The sequence below is a fragment of the Condylura cristata genome, unplaced genomic scaffold, assembly GCF_000260355.1.
Source record: "Condylura cristata isolate star-nosed mole 26May11 unplaced genomic scaffold, ConCri1.0 scaffold00008, whole genome shotgun sequence".
NCBI lineage: Eukaryota > Metazoa > Chordata > Mammalia > Eulipotyphla > Talpidae > Condylura > Condylura cristata.
This window is the reverse complement of record NW_004567109.1, coordinates 28,944,639-28,971,361: the sequence shown is the minus strand read 5'-3', so window position 1 is coordinate 28,971,361 and position 26,723 is coordinate 28,944,639. Positions and strand designations below refer to the sequence as shown.

The 26,723-nt window shown below is 34.5% G+C and overlaps 1 protein-coding gene across 4 annotated transcripts in view; it reads left to right on the top strand.

The window, feature by feature from the left end:
- Nucleotides 1-3,596: 3,596 nt before the first annotated feature.
- Nucleotides 3,597-26,723, top strand: part of ZCCHC11 (zinc finger, CCHC domain containing 11) — a 73,694-nt gene continuing 50,567 nt past the window's right edge. For all 4 annotated transcript variants that reach the window (XM_012722580.1, XM_012722579.1, XM_012722578.1 and 1 more), the window contains exons 1-4: nt 3,597-4,424; nt 10,849-11,012; nt 16,980-17,096; nt 25,805-25,982. In XM_012722580.1, the coding sequence (XP_012578034.1) occupies nt 3,641-4,424; nt 10,849-11,012; nt 16,980-17,096; nt 25,805-25,982 (1,243 nt within the window). In that variant the 5' untranslated portion in view covers nt 3,597-3,640. The remainder of the gene's footprint in view (nt 4,425-10,848; nt 11,013-16,979; nt 17,097-25,804; nt 25,983-26,723) is intronic.

Genomic DNA, 26,723 nt, shown 5'->3' with positions numbered 1-26,723 from the left:
AGATTAAAGTAATTCGTAAAGTGAATAATGTCATTCCATTGAGGTCTTTAATAGCTTTTATAGTTATTTTTTAAGTAACTATAGTTTTTTATAGTTTATTTTTGGCCCTCCCTGGTGGTGCAGGGGGTGAAGCTAAGTCAAGCTGTGACTGCTTCAGTATGATTTCGATCCCCAGCCCAGAGGTGATATACATGGCACAGCAGACCTCTTCTGTCTTGCCCACTGCTCCCCTCAGCAGTGTACTTTGTCGATCTTCCTGTTCAGCTCCCCACTGTTTCTGGTGTATCCTCTTGCCACCCCTGTACCTCTGGCCTTTACCCCATTTCTGTATGCATAAATAAAAAAAGTCTTAAAAATATTTTGTAGTTTTCAATGAATAATCTTTTACCTCCTTATTTAAGATTACTTTTTTAAGATTTATTCATTCATATATACGAGAACTGGGGTACAAGCCAGAGGTGCAGAGATGGGGTGAGAGGAATCATTAAAGAAGAGAGGGAGAGTAGGGAGCAGAACAGGCAGATACACTGAAATATACTGCTATGCTATGGGAGCAGTGGGCAAGATGGGAGGTTTGTATGCCATATGGGTCACCTCTCTGGCCACTGGGGATCTGCAGATAACTTCATAGTGCTATGCTTTTTAACCCTTTATGCCACCTGGGAAGCCCGTAGGATATATTCTCAAGTATTTTATTCTTTTTGATGTTTTTATTAAGTGGAATTATTTTCTTAAATTCCTTTTTGGATTGTTCATGCCCAGTGTACTGAAATAGACCTGATCTTTTGTGTTGATTGTGTATTCTGCTTCTTAATAAATTCATTTATTAGGGTTTTTTTTGTACATTCTTAAGGATTTTCTTGCATACAAAGGCATGCCGTTGGTGAGCAGAGATACTTTTATTCTTCCTTTCTAACTTTGAGATCTTATTTCTTTTTAAAAAGATTTATTTATTTATGCATATAAGAACTAGGATACAGGCCAAAGGTACAGGGGATGAGAAACTTCACCAGAAACAGACTAGGGAGCAGAACAGGCAGACACTGACTGAAATACACTGCTGAGGGGAGCAGCGAGCAAGACAGGAGAGGTCTGCCACATCATGTGGGTCACCTCCCTGGCTGGGGATTGAATTCATGCTGCAATGGCTACTGATAGCCTCATAGTGCTGTGCTTTAACACATTGCACCACCAGGGCAGGCTCCTGTTTTTATTTATGAATATATATTTTTAAAGGTTTATTTATTTATGCATACAGAATTGGGTACAGGCCAGAGATGCAGGGGTGGTGAGAGAATTCACCAGAGACAAGTGGAGAGCAGAACAGGCCGATGACTGACGAAGTACACTGCTGAAGGGAGCAAGCGGGTGAGACAGCAGACGTCTGCCTCGCCATGTGGTCACCTCTGGGGCCAGGAATAGAATTCGCACTGAAGAGGCTATGGCTTGCTTGCAGTGCTGCACTTTAACCCACTGCAACACCAGGGAGGGCCCCATTTTTAATTTAAATTAGCAACTTTCCCCAGTTTCTACATGAATTTAGGTATAGACTTATGTTTGACAACTGTTTTGACAGTTAATGTAAAGCATCTCATCAAGAATAATGATAGCAGGATGTATTGAATAAATTCAGATACTCAAAAATTGGGAGCAAAAAACAATAATTTTGCAGATAAAAGTGCCACAATTTTTGGAAAATAGTTAAAAGGTGACATGTAGTATGGTTTTGTAGCTTTTAAATATGTAGTGTAGTCACCATTACCTCCATATGACTGTTTCACCATGATTTATTTTATCATTGAAATTTTATACTTTATGACTACCTTTTCCCACTTTGTACCCCCTTCACCTCTGGCAACCACCATTCTCTTCTTTGAACTTGATTTTGTGTGTGTTTGTGTGTGTGTTTATTTCACACTTAAATGGCAAGATTTCATTTTTTAAAAAATAACTGAATATTCTTTGTGTGAGAGAAGGGGAGAAAGAACTGTCTCCACTGGTAGACTCTGAGATTGTTTCCATATCTTGGCTATAATAAGTAATGCTGCAATGAACGGATGGTGGGGGGTGTGCAGATATTTTTTTTGAGTTAGTGTTTTATTTTCTTCGGATAAATATCCAGAGTTGGAATTGCTGGATCATATGGTAGTTCTATTTTAAGTTTTTTGAGGAACCTCCATTTTTTTTTCCTTTTTTATTTAAATGGTAAAAACACTTATTTTTAGAACTAGCCAGCTGGACTCAGTTTAGCTGATCCCAGTTTTGTTGGCAACATTGAAAGCATCATAGCAGGAGCCAGTGGAACATGCACCTTCTTATTACTTCCATAAGTCTGATCAGGTTTTTGACCTTGGCCACAGCAGTGTCATAGAACTTCTTAACAGCCTGTTTGATTTGCTATTTGTTGCCCTTGGTCTTCACAGTAGGCACAAGTGTGTTGTCCTCTTTTATCTTATTCATGACTGACTAGGTGGTCAGTAGAAACTTGATGGTATAGTGGTCAAGCTTTTTTATCTTGGAAGTGATCTTCTAAGGATATTTGGGTTGCTTGTGGAGTTACAGTGTTTTGGTCTTGTGGAGGTGGGTAAGACCTGGATCATCTTTGTCTTCTGACTATGGACACTTTTCTGTACTGCTTTTGTGACTCTCAAAGCTTTTCCTTTGACTTGGGGAGGGACTGGGCTCCCCTTTCTGCTTTTCTTTTGGTGCCATCTTTGTGAAAAACCACATTGTTTTCATAGTGACCACACCAATTTACATTTTCATGAAAGTGCAGAAAGTTTACTTTTTCTTCACATCCTTGCCAACATTTGTGATTGCTTTTGTTTTTGGTAATAGCCATCTAACAGGTTTGAAGTGGTATTGTGGTTTTGACATGCTTTTTTCTAATGATTAGTGAGTGATATTGAACATCCTTTATGAAGTAGAGAAAGTCAGTTTACATTGTTTTCCTAATTTGAAGTAGGTTAGTGGTGTAAATAAGTAGTGCTTAGTAGTGAAGTCAGGTAGGCAAGAGCTCATCAGTTAGGCTTCCAGAAACTGATTCCTTGATTTGCTTCTAGATTGGAATTCTTTGTTCCATTTTCTTTGCACTGTAGTATATTAATTGCAAGGTTTATTTACCTTTTATTTTTTAAAGGTTTATTTATGCATACAAGGACTGGGGTACAGTTGTTGGGAGACAGAGTGGAAAGCAGAACAGGTAGAGGTATGAAATACTGCTTAGGGGAGCAGCGGGTGGATCAGGAGAGGTCTGTTGCACCAATGTGGATCACCTTCCTGACCTGTTTAACCCCTTGCACCACCAGGGAGAACCCCCTTTCAGTTTTTTATTGAGTACTCTAAAACTTTACCTCTAAAATTACCTGTTTTGATGTCATATTGCCATAATTATGTTAGGCTGTCCTTTCTACTATTTGGCTGCTGTTTATTTACTAAGTGGGTTTTAACTCCTTTTCACTTTTTACTAATCAATTTGAAAACAAGTTTAATTTTTTTTAATCTTAATGCAAGTTTAACAGAAGTCTTTCTTTTTTTAATCCAACAGTTTGCTTGCCTAAACTGGATTTGAAGCAATTCATACTACTGAAGATTTGCCATTTTGCAGTATCACAATTGGAAAGAAGCAGGTTTTCAAATAATGGAAGAGTCTAAGACTTCTAAAAATGAAAATCATGAACCAAAGAAGAATGCTTCGGCTATTTCTGAAGAAAGCAAAGCAGTTAAAGTTGTAACTAATCAAACTTTGAAAGCTAGAAATGATAAATCCTTAAAAGAAACTGGGACCAGCTCTCCTAATAGGAATAGTAGTAAGAAAAGTAAACAAAATGATATTTGTATTGATAAAACAGAAATTAAATCATGTAAAGTAAATGCTACCAATGTTCCAGGCCCTAAAGATTTGGGAATAGTCCTTCGAGATCAGAGTCATTGCAAAACCAAAAAAGTACCCAATTCACTGGTGAAAATAGAAAAGGTACTTACTTCCCAGACAAAAGTAGAAAAAGCACCCAATTTACTGGTAAAAGCAGAAAAATCACCAAAGTCGCTTAATTCACCAGTGAAATTAGAAAAGTCACCCAACTCACAGGCAACAGTAGCAGAAAAGGCACTTAGTTCTCAAAAGAAAGCTGAAAAAGCACCAAATTCTCAGATGAAATCAGAAAAGGTGCCCAGTTCACCAGCAGAAGCAGAGAAGGTATCCAATTTATTATTGAAAGAAAATATGAGACAGACAGAATTACAGCAGATTGGGAAAAAGATTCCAAGCTCCTTTACTTCTCTGGACAAAGTGAACTTTGTAGAAGGTGAAAAATCTGCTCTGGAAAACTTACCACTATCTCAGAAGCAACAAACATGCACAGATAATACTGGTGATTCTGACGATAGTGCTTCAGGAATTGAAGATACATCAGATGATTTGAGTAAGTACACATTAAAATTACTTTGTAAGTAAGTCACATATTTGGACTTGTTTAGTTTTCTTTAAATTGTCCTTTGTTTACTCTTAATTTCACTTACAAAAAAGGACAATATTATGACATTGTAAACTAAAAAAAAAAGCACCTTTACATTTATTGTGGTAGGTAAAAAACCAGTGCAATATAAATTTAATGAATTTGTATTCAGTATGTATACATATCTTCACATACACCCCTGCCTCGTCTCTCTGAATGGTCCTGGTAATATATTGCTTATTCATTGACTTAATACACAAACATACATGTTGAATTCTGATAATATGTCAAACATGTTTATAGTGGAAAGCTAAAAACAACAACAGAACACTGCCTTAACTCATGGAAATTTCTAATTAGATGGATTTGATACAAATAAAGTGGTTAGTTTAGCTCATTGCCAAAAACTTAAGAATTGAGAAAGCACATGATTTAATTGAGGTATTAAACTTTGTTGAGTAAATCCCTGCTAACAAAATGACTGAGATTCAGTATGAATGGACTAGGGAATTGCTGGGGAAAGTGATAAAAGTTGCTGTTGATAAAGTATACAAGAATTGGAGAATAAAGGACATTTTAGAATACTGTAGAGTGTTTGGGCTTTATAATAAGTATTTTGAGAAGCCATTGAAGAATTTTAAGAAAAGTTAAAATCTTTTGGCTACATTGCAGCCAATTTGTTGGCCAAACAAAGACTGGAAGTAGAGACTGGTTTAGATAATGCATTTTAGTTTAGGATTATTGGTATAAAATTAATTTCCTTCCAGATCTTGATCTTAGCTGTTGTTTATAAATATTGTCTATGTCTTTGGGTACTTTAACCCCGGTTTTGTTTAACTTAATGAATTTTCCTTGGTTATCTTTTTTTCTGATGTTTCTGATATTTTAAAAAACTTTCTAAATCATTATCATATTTCGAGAAACTCATGTAAAATTCAGCAATAGCTTTGTTTTGTTTCTGGTGGTAATCAAATGGTAGTTTATAGACTATTCTAAAAAGAAACTTCAATTGAGATATCTTTGTATATTCCAAAAATTACCAGCTTCATAGTTGTACAGATAGGGCTTAAGACAAGTCCAAAAAATAAGTCAGTTTAAGGACATTATCCATTATATAATAGTACTGGTAACATTTAGATAATCTAATATCTAAGTATAGATAATCTAATCTATGATAAACAAGGTCTACATGAATAATTGGAGCTGGGAATTATTAGTATCTGAGATCACTTCCAAGGGCATGATTACTTGAATTAATGAAAAATATGACCTTAAGATTTTTTTGAGGGGAAAAATAAAGATGAAGAACAACAAAATAAATGAGATGACATAATGAAATGGTTGAGTTTGTAGGCTCCTGAGTAAAATTCTATTGGTTTTGAATCCCATATCCCCTAATTAGTAACAGTGATCTTGGGGATGCTGCATCCTATGTTATGAAGTTTAAGTAAAGTAATCCAGTAGAGCGTATCATTTAGTACTACCTCATTAAATGTAGTTTTGTTATTTGTTAACATGAAGAACAAGTTGAACGTGGAGCTAAGTTGAAGTAGTACAAGAATCTAGTAGACCAAGTAGAGGTCCTTTTGGGAGAATTGGTTTTATGAATTAATAAGAATGATTTTTTTGTATAGCAATCATTTTTTAGAAATAAGTATTTCCCATGTTTTATTTACTATTTTTTAATTGAGGTAACATGGTCTACAACATTATATATGATTTAGAGTTATATTATCTCCCCATTCATGTATTGTTATAAAACCATATGCACTATAAAAACACCCATAGTCCTTCACTATAGTCCATTTTGTTCCCTCTCCACTTGTGCTTCTCATGTTATAAAGAATTACTTTCACTATGTATGTTTATCAGTTATGTTTATACATCATCAGTCATGTTTATACATCATTAACACTTATTTCCCATACAAAAAAACAAATTAATGATTTTTTTATTAGATTGTCTTTTGAAAAGTAAATAGAATTAAAATTTTATATCCAAATCATTGTCTATTTGAACTTAATAGGCTTTCTAGAACTTTTATTACTTTCAGACCCACATGATATTCATGGATTAAACTCCATTAGACCCAACTTTAGCTCTTGCCTAACACTTCCATCTTTTCTTCCATCGAGTGCTTTTTTTTGAATGTTGCTATGCAAGAAATTGAACAGGTGTACAGCAAGGAACAAAGCAGTTAACACTGCTCTTATGGAATTAATATTCCAGTGGAACAGACCAACAGCGAACACACAAATAACAAAAACATAGTAAGTTAGATCGTGGTGAATCTTATGAGAAGAATAAATCAGGAAAGATCTACTGTTTCTGGTATTTCAAATTTAAATTTGTCACAGAGAAGTTGACATTAAAGCAATACTTGAGAGGTGAGCATGTGAACCTAGTGATTAATCGAGTTGTCAGTATTCTAAAGATTCTATTTATGCATGCATGCATGCATACAAGAGCTGGGGTATAGGCCAGAGTTGCAGGGGCGGGAATGGAGTGAGAGGATTCACCAGAGATAGAGTGGAAAGCAGAACAGGCAGATTGACTGAAATGCACTGCTCAGGAGAGCAGCAAGTGAGACAGGAGAGGTCTGCTGTGTGGTCAAACTCAAACTATAGTGACTATCGCTTCATAGTTCCCCTTGTACTGTCAGGGAGTCCCTGACAATGTTCTAGTTCTAGGCTTCTCAAAATTTAGTTGCTAGTCATCTAGAAACAGTATTAAGATGGAGATTTCTGGGCTTCCTTTCTAGTGATTTTTTCAATAGAAAGTTTAGAGTAGGGCCTGAGATACTAGATTTCTAATAAACTCCTGAATGACGTTCATTATACTAGTCAGGATCATGCTTTTGAGGGGCATAATCTTAGCACGTTGGCATACATTCATTCATAATACCCTTTATTGTGTTTTCAACATAGCAGCTAGAAGGATCTTGTTAAATATTTTTTTTAAGATTTATTTATTTGTGCATACAGAACTGGGGAACAGGCTAGAGGTGCAGGGGCGGTAAGAGGATTCACCATAGCCAGAGTGGGGAGCAGAACAGGCAGATCTAATAAGTACACTGCTGAGGGGAGCAGCGGGCATCAGGAGAGGTCTGCCACGCCATGTGGATTACCTCCGGAGCGGGAATCGAACTCATGATGAAGTGGCTTTAGCTTCTTAGTTTTGTGCTTTAACCCGTTGCGCCACCAGGGAGGCCCGCATCTTATTAAAATTAATCAAGTCACATTAATACTGTTCAAAATGTTTCAGTGGTTTTGCGTACGTCAAAGTAAAAGCCAGTGTCCTTTAGGGTCCTGTGTGTTCTGTGGCAACCCCATACTTTTCTGCCTGTATCTATTTCTTACTCTTTCTTTTTGCTCCAGCTGCATGACTTCATTGCATTTCCTCAGAAGTGAGGACAAAAGCTCACCTGATAGCCTTCACATTTGCTTTCTCTTCTGCCTGGAACACATTTCCCTCAGATGTCCATCTGGCTAGCTCTCATATGGTAACTGTATGTTTACCTTTATTTTTGGTGGTAAGAATATATGTAAAAATTACCATCTTAGCCATTTTACTTATTTATTATATTTTAAAAGAACAGGTTTATTAAGAAAAGGAGAAAGGCGCACACCTACATAGTCATGGAAGGGCAGGAGAGCTGCATCTTGCCAGTGTAGAAATTAGACCAGTAGTGTTCCATTTTAACTAATTTAAAATATCCAATTCAGTGACACCAAGAGCATTTACAGTGTTGCACAACCACCACCACTGTCTAATTGTATAGCTTTTTTATCAACTCAAAAAGAAACTATGTATCCAGGAGTCATTCCCTATTTCCAGACTTGCTATTCTTTCCCTAGCTTTTGACAACCACTAAAGGCTTCTGTTTCTCTGTTTTTGCCTTTCCTGGATATTTCACAGAAATGAAACCATACATGTGTTTTGTTTCTGGCCTTCTTCATTAAACATCATGTTTTCAAGGTTCATTCAGCCTTCTTTTTAAAGCTGACAGTATAGACTGAATCATGTCCCCTCAAAATTTGTATGTTGAAATTCTAATTTACAGTGTGATTTTATTTGGAAATAGCACTTTTAGGTAATTAGGCTTAAATGAGGTTGTGTAGGAGGGAATCCTAATCTGATAGGATTGGTGGCTTTATAAGAAAAGAGATATTTGTGTTCACACTCATTGAGGAAGGTCCATGTGAGGACACAAGGAGAAGGAAGCTGTCTACAACTCAAGAGAAAGCTGTAGTTACGCACGTACCTGCTAGCACCTTGATCTTGATCTTTACAGCTTCCAGAGTGTTAGAAGAAAAATTTCTGTTGTTTAAGATACAGAGTAAACAGGTACTGTGTTATGGAAGCCTGCATTAAGACAGTTGAATAATATTCCGTTGTATGGATATGCCAGATTTTATAGACTTACTGGTCATGGACATTTGGGTATTTTCCACATTTCAGTATTGTGACCATGCTACATGTGGACATTTATGTACAGGTTTTGTTTGAATACCTGTTTTTAACTTACGTTTTTGTGAGAATATTAATGTTTCACAGAACGAGTGTTCTGTGGAGCAAAGTTTGGGTAATTCTGGGTGGTGATGTTTTATTTTGATGTCGATTTCAGAAAATTAAACCATTTATTTTTGACTTTTAAAGAAAGATAAATAGCCTTTTCTAATTCTTTATATTAGCAGAAGTGATAATTTTACAGAATTTGCTGAGGCAACTTTGCAGGGCAAGTTTTACCTGTAGAAAAGAGATGGTTAAAATATGACTACCTTTTTAAATGAAATGTAGAAAAAAAAATTGTAATTTCAGTTTTTGTCATAAAATGGTTTCTAAAAAACTAAACTAGTTTTGTCATTATTAGGACACAACTGCAAATTGTTCATGGAAATCAGGATTTCCCTAGTGATAGTTTAAGAAACTCTTGGCTACCCTAACTATACTTCTGATGTTTGAACATTTTAATAACATGTTTAAGAGTTATGCTCCTATTCTGGAAACTTCATATTTTGGTACTAGGACATACATCACTTCCAGAGGTGCCCACCATTTCTTCTTTGTTCAGAAAATTAGTGCTAACAAAAGGTAGAATTGACTGTCAGGGTCCTTACAGATGACATATAGTTATTTTTTGAGGATAGAGATGTCCAAATTAATTTAATCAGTATCCTTTTACTAAGTGTCAACTCTAGGAACTATATTAAAATTTGAAGGTACAAAGTTAAATAAAACCTGGTACTAGCATTAAAAAACTTACTATCTTAATGTGGGAGAAAGATAAATTACATTATTAGGCAAATTGAGGTACTAAAAAGTATATGACAATATAAAGAATATCACCATATTCTGAAACAGGTGACCCTTAAATTGAGCTTTGTAGGACCAGGTAAAACATTCCCAGTTTTTTTACACACACTTTTCATGGTGTGTGTAAAGGTACTGAGACTTGAAATTGTGGTGATTGATTTATTGGTGATTGATTTATTCTAGCACAGTTGGCTTAAATGATGTGAAAAGTGTTAGAGTAAAATATGTGGTTAGAAATAAGGGGAGTTTAGCTGTTTTTCTTTTGATCTTGGCTTTACATTTTAGGGAAACCTTCCCCGACTCTTATACTTAAATTTTTTCCCCCTGTTACTTGCTTGCTTTTTTTTTTTTTTTATTTTTACTGCTTTTTTCTTTTTACAGGATTTCTTATAACCTGTACTTACTATATTTATTTTGTTTACTGCCTTGATGAAGACATGAACTATATGTAATATACTACAGTATTTAAAGCTTATTTTGAACTTTTTGAGAGTGTCCTTAAAAACTTTCAAGTATTTAAAAATGATTTCAGTTTTTGTTTAAAAATTATACTGGATAAGGGTCCTTTTGTATGCTAGGTTTATATTGCTGAATGCTGGAAATGTAAAGATGAAAATACATAGTTTATGCCTTAAAATGATAAGAATCTAGTTAGGAGGGAAAGAAACAGAAAAAAATATTGGTATTGTGATACCCAGTGTTTCAGTGAAAGTAAAAGAGGAGCCTGTTGTGGGTTTGTGGTCTGGAGTATATATGTTCTTTTAACTGTTAGTGTATCAGTGACTGATCTTTGGGATTATCCTTTTTATCCTATTTACTGTTGGTCTTGTGTTGTGAATCTCAGTCTTTTGATAATAGGTGGGTAGAACAAGATAGGCATTTGAAGGTGGTTTTGCTTTGTGAATTTTGATATCATACATCTATTATTTTACATAGGTACATCCACTTTGTATAAATAAGGAAAATACATGGAACGTTTTATTCTCTGTTGTGTATAAATTGAATGTTTTTATAAAGAAGTTAAAAAATTTCCCAGTTCTGATGATGGTAATGAAGTGATTGCTTCCTTTTCTAGGTAAAGTGAAGAATGATGAATCTAACAAAGAAAATTCTTCAGAGATGGACTATTTAGAAAATGCCACTGTGATAGATGAATCTACATTGACACCTGAGCAGAGGCTAGGCTTGAAACAAGCTGAAGAACGTTTAGAAAGAGATCACATCTTTCGACTTGAAAAAGTATGCTATATTGTTTGCTATTTGGAGGAAAATGTTTCATAACTTTATTAAATACAATTTTTATTTATTTATTTATTTTTAAAGATTTATTTATTTCTACATACAGAAGTGGGGTACAGTCCAGAGGCTGAGGGGCGGCGAGAGGCTTCACCAGAGACAGAGCAGGGAGCAGAACAGGCAGATCGACGAAGTACACTGCTGAGGGGAGCAGTGGGCGGGGCAGGAGAGGTCTGCCGCGCCATGTGGTCACCTCTGGGGCAGGCGGGAATCGAACTCATGCAGAAGTGGCTTTAGCTTCTTAGTGTGGTGCTTTAACCCGCTGCGCCACCAGGGAGGGCCAAATACAATTATTTTTATTTTAATTTTATTTCTAGGTAAGAGATAACACTCATCTTCCCTAAACTTTCCACTCCCTTTCTCTCCTTTCTTTGTTCTGCAAAATCTTAGATTTGTGAATCTTACTTTATTCATTTATCCAGGGGGTCATCAAACTATAGATAATCCTTTGTTTTGTGTTTTTCATTTTTAAAAAATTTTGGTAAAATACACCAAGCCCTTTGTTTTTGTAAACAAACTTTTATGGGAACACAGCTGTGCTGTTTATATATTATCTATGCCTGGTACGATGGCAGAGTTGTGTAGTTGATACTGAGACTATATGGTCTACAGAACATAAAATACTCTTTGTGAATGCATAGAGTATTTACTAAAATATTACTTTGTCCTTTTGCTATCCCATGATTCATTCAGTCATCAAATAGATACTTGTGCTTGTTAATGTTGTAGATACTGTGGGAGACATTGGGAATATTTTGGTAAAAATGGCACATTTTCTGCTCATTAGAATTTAATAGTCCATTTGGAGTAGAGAAATAAATTAGCAAACATTACACAGTGTTCTAGATTTTCTCCTTTCCACAGTGGTTTCTTTTCTGTTTTCTTTTCTCTTACATATTTACTGAATAAGTTTTGTATAATGTGAACTGTTCTGGCTATTGGTATTCTACGGTATCTTACTTTTCAGTATTAATTTCTTAACCTAGAAATACATATATCTCCCTTAACAGATACACTGCTAGGTATTGAAGGAAAGAATCATAAATAATCTGTTCACAAATAGATACTTGGGATATTTGTATATATACAAGGAAATAGGTTATTGTTCTTGATAAATAGGAAAGAAAGAAATGGTATGATTTCATATAGTTTACAAAAATGAGGTTATTTCTAGATTGAAGAAGGCAATTCTGAATTTTAATAGAGCTTATGAGAGAGTAGTCACCCTGTAAAATAGAAAGTAATATCAAGGAGCAGAGGTCCATAAAATAGGAGAACATTTGGTTAGTCTTACTAAGATCTTAATTAGAAGGAAGATTTTTTTTTTTTGCAGTTTGCTGTTTTACTTATTTCTGTCTTTCCTCTTACTTTCCTTTTCCTAAGCCTGGAGTTAGGTGTTCAGATTTGTATATTGTCAAGATAAGTACTGAGTGCCTTGAGAAAAGGTTGAATTGGGGCATGTGTGGCATTTTTAAACATGGTACTGTTTTTCTAGGATATACTAATTAGAGAAAATGTGTAAGTAATTAGAGAAAATGTGTAAGTAATAGTAATAACAGTGTTGTTTGAAAATGAGATTATAGACAAAGGCGAGAACTCAAGTTGAGATATAGAGGCATCAATTGAGAAAAGTTATAAGGAGGTAACATTGGAACTGAATCTAAGGAATGACTAGAAGTTGACCCAGGTACACTGAGGAAGGGTGGCATGTAAAATCTTTACATCTTTTACATACTTACATACACTTTTACATATTTTAACTTGAAAATGTTTTCAGGAAAGTAAGGAACTGAATGGAAAGATAACAGTATATGAAGCAGGAAAGATAATTTCTTGGGAAAAGACATTGAGATGGAATGGATATTTGATGGTTGTAGGAAAGAATGGACTGGGATGAAATAAAACTTGGAAGCATGGAAAACATTTGTTGTTGATTTAGATAACAGTGATTTAAATATCCAATAGCAGCACAGATATCTATAGTTTTTTGATGCCTTTTCGTTACTCATGCCTTCTGAAGTCTCTTGTTTTCAATACAGTACACTCTTAATGAACCTTTTTGTTTTTTTGTAAGGATAATTTTAAAAGGTTGCTTTTGATTTCATCAGATCCTTTGATTCACAGTATATCCATAGATTTAATTGAGAAGTAAAGATACAGATTTTTTTTACATTGAAATGTACATTTATTTACTCTTCAGTTGGGGGAAACTTTATATATACATATATATATATATAATCGTTTATTTTTACATTATTTTGTGCATTTTTCCATCTCATTTGCAATCCCCTTGGGCTTCCCATCACCAAATCACCCATGTGCCATCACCATAGTCCAGTGCATCTCCACCCCCCACCCCCCCAGTTTTTGATCCCATTCCCCACACTACCCGCATAGAATGTCTCTGGTATATAGTTGTTCATCATTATCATTATTTTCTCACCTGTTCCGTTGTATTCCTGCTATGAGAGAAACCATCTGGTATTTTTCCTTTTCTTTCTGGCTCATTTCACTAAGCATGATCTTTTCCAGTTCCATCCATGTTGCTGCAAAAGACATGTGTTCTTTTTTTTGGTTCCTGAGTAATATCCCATTGTGTATATATACCACATCTTTTTAATCCAGTCATCCATTTTTGGGCATTTGGGCTGTTTCCATGCTTTCCAATTGTGAATAAAGCAGCAATAAACATGGGGGTGCAGGTATTTTTTCAATCAGTGTTTTTGTGTCTTTTGGGTAGATACCTAGGAGTGGGATTGCTGGGTCGTAGGGAAGCTCCATGTTTAGCAGTTGGAGGAACTGCCAAACAGTTTTCCATAGTGGTTGTACTAGTTTGCATTCCCACCAGCAGTGCAGGAGAGTTCCTTTTTCTCCACATCCTCGCCAACATTTGTTGTTGCTAGTTCTTTGAAGATGTGCCATTCTCACTGGGGTGAGGTGGTATCTCATTGTGGTTTTAATTTGCATCTCCCTTATTATGAGTGATGTTGAACATTTTTTCATATGCTTGTTGGCCCTCTGCATTTCCTCTTTGGAGAAGTGTCTTTTTAGCTCTTCTGCCCATTTTTTGATGGGATTGTTTATTTTTGTTGAGTTTCATCAGTTCTCTGTATATTTTTGTGATCAGTCCTTTCTCATTACTTTTGTCTGAGAAAATGTTTTCCCAATTAGTGGGCTGTTTGTTTTTTTTTTTGTAATGTCTCTTTTGCAGAAGCTCTTTAACTTGATGTAGTCCCAAGATGTAGATTTTTAACCTGTTCCAAATAGGAATAAACTCCTGCTGTAAAATAGAATAAATTGAAAGTTAAATGTTGACTAGGAAATACTTACAATGTTTCTCATGTGATAACTGGAAGCTTCATCATGGTGAGAACATTTTTGTCTAACTTGATGTACTTAAAGTAGTCCTTGGATGTAATAGTAGTTCAGTAATTAGAGCTAGTGAACTTAGTAGTTAAGCGTATGGTTTTGGAATCACTAGATCTAGCTCATTTCACTTACTGGTTAGATAACATTGGATAAGTCATTTACCCCTTTAAACCATAGTTCTTCATTAGTAAGATGTAGGTGATATAAACAACACATTGTTCATTAGGTTGTTAACGCTGATTAAATACGATAATAAACTTCTTGGCACAATATCTGCTATGGAATAAGTTCTACAGAGTCGCTTCCTTGTAGGATAAATTACTTTACCAGGTAGGGCAAATTTAATTATTGCGTTTTATAAATAAGGAGATAGAAGCAGGTCACAGTGACAGAGCTTTACCCAGAGTTGAGATATAATCTCAAGCTTTTTCAGTCCACATTTAGTGTTATAGCAAGCTTTTCTGCTAACACTTCACAATTGAGAAATTCGTGTGATGGTCTACTAACTTCCTTAGTGACCTCATCAATACTGTTGACTTTAAGATATTCTGTAGTTATGCTATCAACCTCTAAATCCAACTGAACTTCTCTTATTTTAAAACAAAACAGCATCATCGCTTTTCTGATTATTGTAGTACACCATAGTGGCAATAAGTTCTTGTAATTGTAATTGTAACAGGGCAAAATTAGACCTTGTAATTTTCTGTTGAAAAACTTTATATCGTTTCCTTCCACACATAGAATAAAAGTTAATCTTCATGTTGGATTTTGTGATCTGATCCCTATTATCTCTCTGTTCCTATCATACTAGCCTTTTTGTAGTTTCTTAAATATCTTAGGCACATTTCTGCTTCAGGGCTTTAGCAGTCTTGTCTCTGTCTGCTTATAGTATCTCTTACCATATATCCATACAAATCAATCCTTCACTTACCTTTATCAGTTTATTATTAAGATCTTATGTGACAACTCTTATTTTAAAAAGTTTTTGAGTTTCTCATATTCCTATCAATTTCTACATGTGTTCCTTCCTTGCTGCACTGTAGTGTTATAAAGACAGGGGTTTTAATTTGTTTTGTTTACACTAAAATCCTTAGCTCCTAGAACATATCACTAGAAAATACTTGGTGGTTTAAGAAGTAATTGTTTTCTGAAATAAAGAGGAAGAAGTCTCTCTGGCAGTTTAACTCATTCCCTAGTTAAGACATATTTGGAAGAATTTTATACTAAAGTGTCAGAATGACTAGGCTGAGCAAAGTCTTATTACTTGCTTTTTACTTTGGGTAAATTATCTTAATAAATCTTAATCCATTAAGATTTAGTTGCTTTGCTAGTAAAATGGGGAAATCCTCATAGGGTTGTTGTAAAGTTAATAGATATTCTATAAATGATGACTTTATTTTTAGCCTGTGGCAGGACTAAAAGTAAATTTGGGACAATTTTCACATTTAAAGAAAAATCATATAGTGCTCTGAAATGACTGTCAGGTGCTAAAGCCTATTGAAGAGTAAAGCTAAGATTAAAAATTAAATATTGCTGGCAATTTCAGTATAAGGCGCTAGAAGCAATGTATTAAAATTCAACACTTTTTTCCAAAGATTTATTTATTTGTGCATACAGAACTGGGGTACAGGCCAGAGGTGCGGGGGCTATGAGAGGATTTACCAGAGACAGAGTAGGGAGCAGGACAGGCAGATTGACGAAATACACTGCTGAGGGGAGCAACAGGTGGGCCAGGAGAGGTCTGCCACGCCATGTGGGTTACCTACGGGGCAGGGATTGAACTCATGCTGAAGTGGCTTTAGCTTCTTGGTGCTCTGCTTTAACCAGCTGCTCCACCAGGGAGGGCCAAAATTCAACACTTCTTAAAAAATTGTTCATTTGTTATCTTACAGGTAAAGTGCTGGCTTTGGATTTAGATATGCATGAATTTAAATTCAGCATTTGCAACTTAATGTTATTGTATTCTTGTGAAAGTTGCAAGTTCTGTGAGCTTTTGTCTAGCTATCAAATGAAGATAATAGCAATCAATTATATTTTATGTTGGATTATTTTAAGTAATTTGGGGGATTAGCATAGTATTTGGCATATAACTGACATGAATTCTTAAGTTTTTAAAATTACTTCAAGAATACATATATAAATTATACTTGAAATATTGTGATTTTTTTTTTTGTTTGTTTGTCAAATTGGTGTTTCAAAATAGTTACCTCAAGAAGTTACTCATTTATTGCCATAAGATTGACTGACTGGAATCTAAAGACACTTTGAAAGTGTCTTCCATATTTGCAATTAATTATTTGAAATCCCTTAGTTGAGGGTGAATTGGGTTTATTTTTTTTGTACTGAAAAATTGAATATTCAACTTTTCACACTGGAGTAAAACCAAGTAGTAAAACTGCCTTAAAAAAGAATCTTAAATTCTAAAATATATTTAGGTGATTTTCAGACATATTTAACTTAGCATGATCATGTTTTAAGATTAGTATATATATTTTCTGTAAAAATATTGTTTTAACCTTTAGCATTGTTTTAACCTTTCAGCGCTCACCAGAATACACCAATTGTCGGTATCTATGCAAATTGTGCTTAATTCACATTGAAAACATCCAGGGAGCTCACAAACATATAAAGGAGAAGCGACATAAGAAAAATATCTTGGTAAGTTCTTTTTGCAAAATATTTTATTTTTCAAAGGTAAAGCTATATCAAAAATTTTTTCATTTATGAAACTAAAATGAATTATTTATGCAAACATAAGTTAATAATTGAAGTGATAGTATCGAAAACTCTGATTACTTTCATTAGCTAATTCAGAAGGGAACTTCAGACACCATTTGTTCATTGTGAAGAATGCTGATTTCCTAAGTTTAAACCCAACTGATATTTACTGAGTTTTTGTGTGCTCTATGTCTAAATAGTGAATATGATTGCCATGCTTCTTTCTTTCAGCATTTCTAAAGTTTTGGTGAAGATAATTCTGAACAAGAAAGATGGGTTTTGTTAACAGGGAAAATGTACTAAGGACACTTTAAAAGCAAAGATATTATTTGTATAAAGCAACATGAATAAAAATCTCAAAGCAGAAAAGGACATGGCATATAAGGAACTGAAAGAGTGCTAGTAAGAGAGCAAAGAAAGCTCAGAGGAAAATGGTATGAGATGAAGGTCATACCCATAGGCTATGTCTTAAAAGTTTTGGGAATTCCTAATTTGTAAGTTTATTTTTATTCAAATATTTCATAGACATAAATATGAGTAGAATGCTTTTCTTTCTCTCTTTTTTAAATGATTAACATATTTATGCATACAGGAGCTGGACTCTAGGCCAGAGGTGCAGGGAGGGTGAGAGGATTCACCAGAGACATAGTAGGGAGCAGAACATGCAGATTAACTGAAATACACGGTTGAGGGGAGCAGCCGGTGAGACCAGAGAGGTCTGCTGGGCCATTTGGATTAGCTCCCTGGCCTGGGGTTGAACTTGTGCTACAGTGGCTGGGGATTGCTTCACAGTGCTGAGATACAGTGACTCCCTTGGGCTGCCAGGGAGGTCCTGCTTTTCTTTTTATTTTATTTTTAAAAAATATTTATTTATGCATACAAAACTAGGGTACAGGCTAGAGGTACAGGGGTGGCGAGAGGATTTTACCAGTGACAGTTGGGAGCAGAACAGGTTGATGGACGAAGTACACTGCCGAGGTGGTTAGTGGGCAGGTCAGGAGAGGTCTGCTGTACCAAGTGGATCACCTCTGGGGCGGGAATCGAACTCATGTTGAAGTGGCTTTAGCTTTTTAGTGCTGTGCTTTAATCTGCTATGCCACCAGGGAGCGCCCCTGCTTTTGTTTTGTTTTTTAAAGATTATTGATTTGTAACTGAGGTACAGGCCAGAGTTCAGGGGCAGTGAGAGGATTCACCAGAGACAGTGGCGAGCAGAACAGGCAGATTGATGAAGTACATTGCTGCGGGGAAGCAGCGGGCTGGTCAGGAGAGGTTTGCCATGCCATGTGGATCACCTCCGGGGCAGATGGGGATCGAACTCATGTAGAAGTGGCTTTAGCTTGTTAGTGCTGTGCTTTAACCCACTGCACCACCAGGGAAGGCCCTGCTCTTGTTTTTAAATAGTATGTCACCAGAATATATGTCACCAAAAGATGCCCATCATTAGTTATAGGGAGCTCAGAATATACATTTGTCTGTATATATGCAAACTTTGTTTAATTCATATTGAAAACATCCAGGGAGCTCATAGACATATAAAGGAGAAATGACATAAGAAAAATATTTTGGTAAGTTACTTTTATATAATATTTTCATATTTTTATAAAATATTAGCTATTTAATTTTTTAAGTTACCATTTTAATACTGTATAACTTACTCAATACCAGGACTCTGCTCATATGTCTTTTTTTTTTTTTTAAGATTTATTTATTTATTCACACAGAACTGGGGTACAGGCCAGAGATGCGGAGGGTGAGAGGATTCACCAGAGACAGAGTAGGGAGCAGAACAGGCAGATCGACGAAGCACACTGCTGAGGGGAGCAGCGGGCGGGTCAGGAGAGGTCTGCCACGCCATGTGGTCACCTCCGGGGCAGGTGGGAATCGAACTCATGAGGAAGCGGCTTTAGATTCTCAGTGCTGTGCTTCAACCCGCCGCGCCACCAGGGAGGGCCCTGCTCATATATCTTTGAGAAATATTCTTTATCTGACCTTCCTAACAAATTTGGGCTAAGTACTCCTTCCTGGTACTTCTATAGCAGCTTGATTAGAAAAATCTAATGTAATGTATTGTAAATGTTTGCTGTTTCTCCTGTACTTCATTATATAATATTTTAGAAGGTATGCTTAGTATCTTAACTATTTTTGGTTTTGCATTTCCTGGGTCAGTGTCTGACACATGTAGGTGCTTAATATATTTTTCTTGTGGGCCCTCCCTGATGGCGCAACGGGTTAGGATGCAAGCTGACTATAGCCGCTTCAGTGCTAATTTGATCCCAGCCCAGGAGGTAACCCACATGGTGCACCAGACCTCTCCTGACCCACCTGCTGCTCCTTTCTGCAGTGTACTTGGTCAATCTGCCTGTTCTGCTCCACACTCTGTCTTTGGTGAAGCCTTTCACCGATTCTGTACTTCTGGCTTGTACCCCAGTTCTGTATGAATAAATAAATAAATGTTTAAAATACTTGTAGAATAAGAAACAATCTTAAAAAACAGTAACTTAGAAGAGATAAAATTTAAATTTTATCAGTCTCTTATTTTTATTTAATTAGAGCTTCAGGAGACCTGATTTGTCAGAGCAAAGTGGTAGTATAGGGGATAGTAACTGGGAAATTCCCAAAAATATCAAAAGATGCCCATCATTAGTTATAGGGGGCTCAGATAACTTCAGACAAGAAACTTCAAAAGAACACCAATGTACATTGTGTACATTATATGGAAAATATTTAAAATATTATACAAATCCTCAAAAACAGCCACTGGATTCTTTTGGTGAAATTACCTTCTTGAAATAACAAAAGACAAAAGTAGCTAACAATGGTTTTTAGTTACCTAAGGATAGCCAGTGAATGGAAAGCAAATGAGATAAGCCCACTGATCATCCTGCCTTGAGAGAGTTTCAAAACCCACTATGAGGGGAACCTGTAGACTCAGAGTTGAGGAGGTGAACTTGAATTCAGAATGTCCAAGATGGCTAGAATTTGCAGGACAGAATAACAAAAGAGAAAGCTATCCAGAGAGAGAACCAAAAGCTGTGAATAGTTCCTTGGAGTATTTAGCACAAAACTGATTGTTATGGACTTGTAGGACGGCTACATGAAGACAGGGGGAGAACTATTTGAGGAAACTTGAGAACAGAGCTTTATGCTCACACAGACCTGAGAATATTACCTTCACACTATCTAGACTGGTACCCTCATATTTCCTGTGGCATTCGTTCAAGTACTGAGAAGAATCTTTTTTTCATATTGGGGACTACTTAGTTCTAAACTAAATGTGGTCTAGACTAAAGTTTTAAATGCAAAACCCAAAAGGATAAACTATTTCCAAGTATTTAATATCATTATAGAACAAAGCCTTTGAATATTTTGAGAAATACAAAATATCCATATTCTCCACCCCCAAAGTTCACATTGTTTGGAATTCAGTCAAAAGATTATCAGGGCATATAAAAAAAGCAGAAAAGTCTGAATCATGAAAAGGAGAAAAATCAGCCTGCCAAAATCGACCTTGAACTGACAGAATTTGCAGAGAAGGACATTAAGATAGTCAACATAATATATTCCTGATGTTCTAGAAATTTAATAGAGCAGTGAAAGATACACAAAAGATTCAGTTTGTCTTACAGAAATTAAAAATTCAATGTCTAAGATGAAAAATACACTGGAAGACCTACTGCAAATCAGACACTGCCAAACAAAAGATTAGTGAACTTGAAAAGAGCAATGAAAATATCCAAAATGAAACAGAAACAAGAACTTGAAAAAAAAGAAAAGAATATTAATGAACTCTGCAATAATTAATAAATGTATCCCAGTTCTATAAAAATCTTCTAAAACATGGAATTCTATACATGATACCCATATTATTCTGATACCAAAACTAGAAAAAGACATTATAATGAAAGTAAAAGACCAAAATTGCTTATGAATATAGATGCAAATATTTAAAATACTATTTTAGTGCTTGAATTCAACAATATATTAAAGGAGAAATTTGTCATGACCAAGTGGAATTTTATCCTAGGAGAGCAGTGTAAGTTTAACATTAGAAAATCAATCAATGTAATTTGTCCTGTTAACAAACAAACATACAAAAATTATATGAGAATCTCGACAAATGCTGAAGAGGCATTAAAGAAAACTTATTTAAAAAGTCTTAGTGAATCAAGAATAGAAGGGGACCTTCCTGAACATATTAAAACATATCTGTATAAAAATTAAAGATGGAATGCTATCTCCCAAAGGTTATGGAGAAATAGATATGAAAATTGCTATGTGGGAAAAATACTGTGATTTTTTTTTTCAGAATATTCAAAACAATATGTACTCAAAAGAATTGAGAGCAGGTTCTTGAAAAGACATTTGTGCATTCAAGCTCATATAGTATCATTCACAGCTAAAACATGGAAATAACACATTTCCCTATCTGAAAAGATAAGCAAAAAGGTCTATATACACACTTATATACACATGTAACAAGGATAGAGATGCTGCAATGGATGGGCCTTGAGGCTTTATGCTAAGCAAAATAAGCCAGTCACAATAAAGAAAAATACTATATGATTCTACTTGCTTATAACCCTCAAAACTATAGGGACAGAAGGTAGAATGGTTACCAGGGCTTGGGAAGTGGGGAGTTATCATTTATAGGTGTGGAGTTTTAATTTTGCAAGGTTAATAGAGTTCCATGGATGAATGATGTAATTAATGGTTTCATCATATGAATGTACTTAATGCCCTGAAATGCATACTTAAAAGTGGTTAAGACAGTACATTTTTTTGTACATTTTCTCAACACTAAAAAAATTTTAATGGATAAAAGTTATTATTACTTGTATTCAAAATTGTGTTAAAGGTTCTAGTTACTGCAATTGGCAAGAAAAAGAAATAAAAGTCATCCAGTTTGGAAAAGAAGTAAGAATATATATGTAGGCAGTAAGTCTCTTTATGTGGAAAGCCAGTAAAATCAAATAATGAGTGAGTTTAGTAAAGTTGAATAATATGATATCAATATGTAAACATCAGTTGTATTTTTTATATACTAAAATAAACAGTGTGAAATTGAAATTAAATTATTTATAATAGCATCAAAAATGTGCAAATCTTATACAGAAAATTCCAAAATGAATCATAAAGCTTAAAATCTGTAAGTATAAACGTTCTAGAAAAATAAGTTGAAGGAAATTTGTGATTTGGATTAGGCAAGGAGAAAAATAGAAAGGAGAAAGGAAAAAACTGATTATTAAAACTTTCTCAAAAATATGTGTTTGCCATTTGAAAGATACTCTATAGAGAATGACAACACTAGTCATAGACTGGGAGAGTACTTGCAAATCATATTTGGTATGTAATTTGTACATATATCATGTAAATAGTTTTGCATACTCATAGTAATTAGTAAACATATTTCATTCTCCAATAAAAATATGACAAAAGAATTAAGCTGACTTTTTAAAAATATTGAAAATTTTTTTTTTTTAAAGATTTATTTATTCATACAGAACTGGGGTAGAAGCCAGAGGTGCAGGGGCGGTGAGAGAATGGATTCACCACAGACAGAGTGGGGAGCAGAACAGGCAGATCGGTCAAGTACACTGCTGAAGGGAGCAGCAGGCAGGTCAGGAGAGGTCTGCCATGCCATGTAGATTACCTGTGGGGCCAGGGATCGAACTCCCACTGAAACACCTGTGGTTAGCTTGCAGTGCTGTGCTTCACCAAGGAAGGCTAAGGTGACGCTTTTTTAAATAATAATTTTCATATATTTTACATTGTTGTTTATTTTTGTACAGTGCTTTTCTCAGGTGTAGTCCCCATAGAATTCCCACTACCAGTTCACCATCACCATAGACCCTTATTCTCTTCCCTGTTTGATCCCTCTCCTTCTTCCTCTGTTGCAGAACATCTCTGTTTATAGTTGCCTGTTAATTTTATTTTTTTATTGTTACTATTTTTTCCCCGATCTTACTTCCCCAATAGTCCTCCTATAAGTGAAACCATCCAATATTTTTCCTTCAGATTTAACTTCACTGAGCATAATCACTTCTAGCTCTGTCCATATTGCTGTGAATAGTATTAACTTATCTTTTTGGGTGCTGAATAGTATTACACCACATATACTTACCACATCTTGATCCAGTCATCTATTTTTAGGTATTTGGGTTGTTTCCAAATATTACCTGTTAAAATTCTGCTGCAATAAACATAGGGGTGCTGGTATCCTTTTGAATTAATATTTTTGCGTCCTTTGGGTAAATCCCTCAAAATAGAATTGCTGGGTCATGTGGTTGCTCACTTTTTAGCAGTTTGAGGAACTTCCAACAACTTTCTATGCAAATCATAATTACAGTGAGATACCACCTTATACCAGTAAGAATGGCACATATTAAAACAACTGGCAACAACAAATTTTGATGAGGATGTGATAAAAGAACTCTCCTTCACTGCTAGTGGGAATGCCTCCTGGCCAAATTAAGCTAACACTTTTTTATTAGAGAGAACTTCAATGAAAATTTGGATTGGAATTGTCAAACACATAGAAAAGCTTAGCATTTTTTTTTTGTTACTAGGGAAATCAGTACACTCAGAAGAACAAGTGAAATTAAAACAGACCTACTATACCTAGTGCTGTCAAGGGTGTGGAGGAACTATAGCCTCAAACAGTACTGCTGTGGAAATGTTAATACATTCACTTTTTTTAAAGATTTATTTTTAATTAAAAAAATTGAGGGATAATTGAAATTAAGCATTTTATTAATTTCAGGTGAAGTATTCCTTACAAGAATACTGACTATTCCAGTATATATTATAGTAGCAATAATCAATATAATGATTGAATATATGTATCTGTTGTGAAATGATTGCCACGGTAAGTCTAGATAAAATATATCTCCACACAGTCTTTTTCTTAAGAACTTTTAAGTTCTCTTACCATCTTCAAATGTATAATACATTACTGTTTACTATAGTCACCATGTTGTACATAATATTCCCAGGACTTATTAGAATTTTGTACCTTTTGATCACTTTCACCCATTTTGCCTACATCTCTAACTCCTCTCTCTGGAAACCACAAGGCTGTCCTTCATAGCTATGAGTTTAGGTTTCTTTCTCCCTTTTTTGATACCATATGTAATAACATCATACTGTATTTTTCTTTCTGTGCTTGGTTTATTTCTAACCATAGGGCCCTCAAGATCCATACATGTGAAAATGGCAGGATTTCCTTCTTTTATTTTATGAATGAATATAAATTACATTTTGTGTATGTGTGTGTGTCTGTCTGTCTTTTCTATTTCCTCTAGAATATAAGTTACCTAAGGGTAGGGTAGGGATTTCATTAGTTATATTAATGATAGAGGAAATATGAGGCTATCAGGAACATGAGAATATTAATGGTAGAGGAAATGTGAGGCTATCAGGAACATGAGAATGATCAGTGATCTGAGGGTATCTATGAGAATGTTTGAGGCAGTAGGATAGTGTCTTCATGTGCTTTATCTTTTCTATAATAATGTATAATATTAAACATTTTGTGTCAATCAAGTCAGCATTTTATATACTTCTATGTATATAAAGGAGTTTTTCCCTGTAAATCTGGTATGATTTTTCATTTTTGTTAATAACTTGGATAATTCTAAAAAAAAAAAAGTTCAGAAAACTTAGCATCCAACTAGGAATTAGATATAATTAAGAATTACAGAAGTGGTCATGAGAAACATAAAAATGCGATAGTCTTGCCTCTTGTGTTTGATAATCCTCTACCTCAGTTAAACTTTATATATGTTAAGATTGAATATGGTAACAATGAATAAAATTAGAAGTCTTTGATTAATTATATTGTGGTGGGAAGGAGTGAACAAACAAATTAATTAAGCCTGCAGAGAACTCTCAAAAAGTAATAGATTATTTCTCCTCTGAAAGATGGTACCAGAGGATGCCTACATCATATTTAATAAAAAAAAAACTATGGTCTCATTTATGTTAAGAATGAAAGAAATGGTTGTGAGATTGTGGGTGATTTTCTTATTTGCATTTTTCTGTATTTATGTAGCTTTTGCACTTTGCATCTATTTTTATAATCAGAATATAAATTAAAAGTGTCCTTGTGCATATATGAATAGTCCCCTTTGAGCTCCACTTCAGGTTGACTTTCGAACTGTAAACAGAATAGTGTTTTAAAATATTTTGCCTAGTTTGGATAAAATAAGAAATAACTAGTTGTATTAACTTTAAATGATATTAAAGGTAATGGTAATCTAGGATGTTTTTGTGTGATTCTTTACTCATGCTATATTAATGCTAATCATCTCTATATGTAAGACAAATTGCTGCAGCAAAATTATCAGCTAAGTATTATGGTGTCTTGGCTTTGATGTTGTATATCAGAATTTTATGTAGGCAGTAAAGTAAAATATGTTTTGTTTTTTAATGTTTAACAGCAACTTCTCCAATAGCATTTCCTATTCTTCAGTCCTACTTCACAAAGGCAGGATTTCTTGTTTTTTTTGTTCACTTTCAATCTAGGTGTCTTAACACTGACATTAAGAGGTGACTATTTGTTGAACTAATAAATTTCTGTCCTTCCCTCCTAAATATAAGGACATTAAAATAGATTATTTTTATGTTGTTGTTAAATGTTATACTAATAGGAAAAACAGGAAGAAAGTGAGCTTCGTTCTCTTCCACCTCCTTCCCCTGCACACTTGGCTGCTTTAAGTATTGCAGTTATTGAATTAGCAAAAGAACAAGGAATAACAGATGATGACCTCAGAGTCCGTCAGGAAATTGTGGAAGAAATGTCAAAGGTTATAACAACATTTTTACCAGGTACAAATACATTTTATACTTATTTTTTAAACCACACAACCTTCTCCTTGTTTAATCTTGAATTTAAGATAAATTTCTCAGTCTTTATTGTTTTATAAATGATTTTTTGAAAATCCTACAGAGAATGGAAAATGGAGATTATGGCATAGCGTAATTTTTATTATTTATTTTAAAAAGGTGATTTTGTAAAAATGGCAGGATACAGGCTAATTTATTGTCAGTTACTGTATCTAATGTTTACTTTCTAGTATAGATTTTCTGAATAGAAATCTAGTTAACATTATTCTCAGTTTATAGCAATACATTCCAACCAGTCACTCAGTTAATAGTCTATTGCCTGATGGTTAGGGAAAGTTAATGTACTTTAAATGGAAATATTAGATGTAAAATTTGCAATTTTATTTCATTTTCACACTTTTCTATACAGAAAATTGGTGCAATGTGGACTCACTTTAGATATTTATATATAGATTTTTAGCATAGATCTTATTAATTATTGGATATAAGAAAGAATATTAAGATTTATTAATAAGACCAAAGGGTTTTTTAGTATCATGGAGATATATTGTGAGATTTATAAGAAGTAATGTAAAGCTAAAATTACAGTCTATTCATGTGTTCTATTATTTCTATAATGTACTTTTCTATCTAAAACCACTACCTACCTACTATATAGAAATAATTCACCATTACAAGAAATTAAATTTTCAGAATTTTTTTTTTTTTTTAAAGATTTATTTA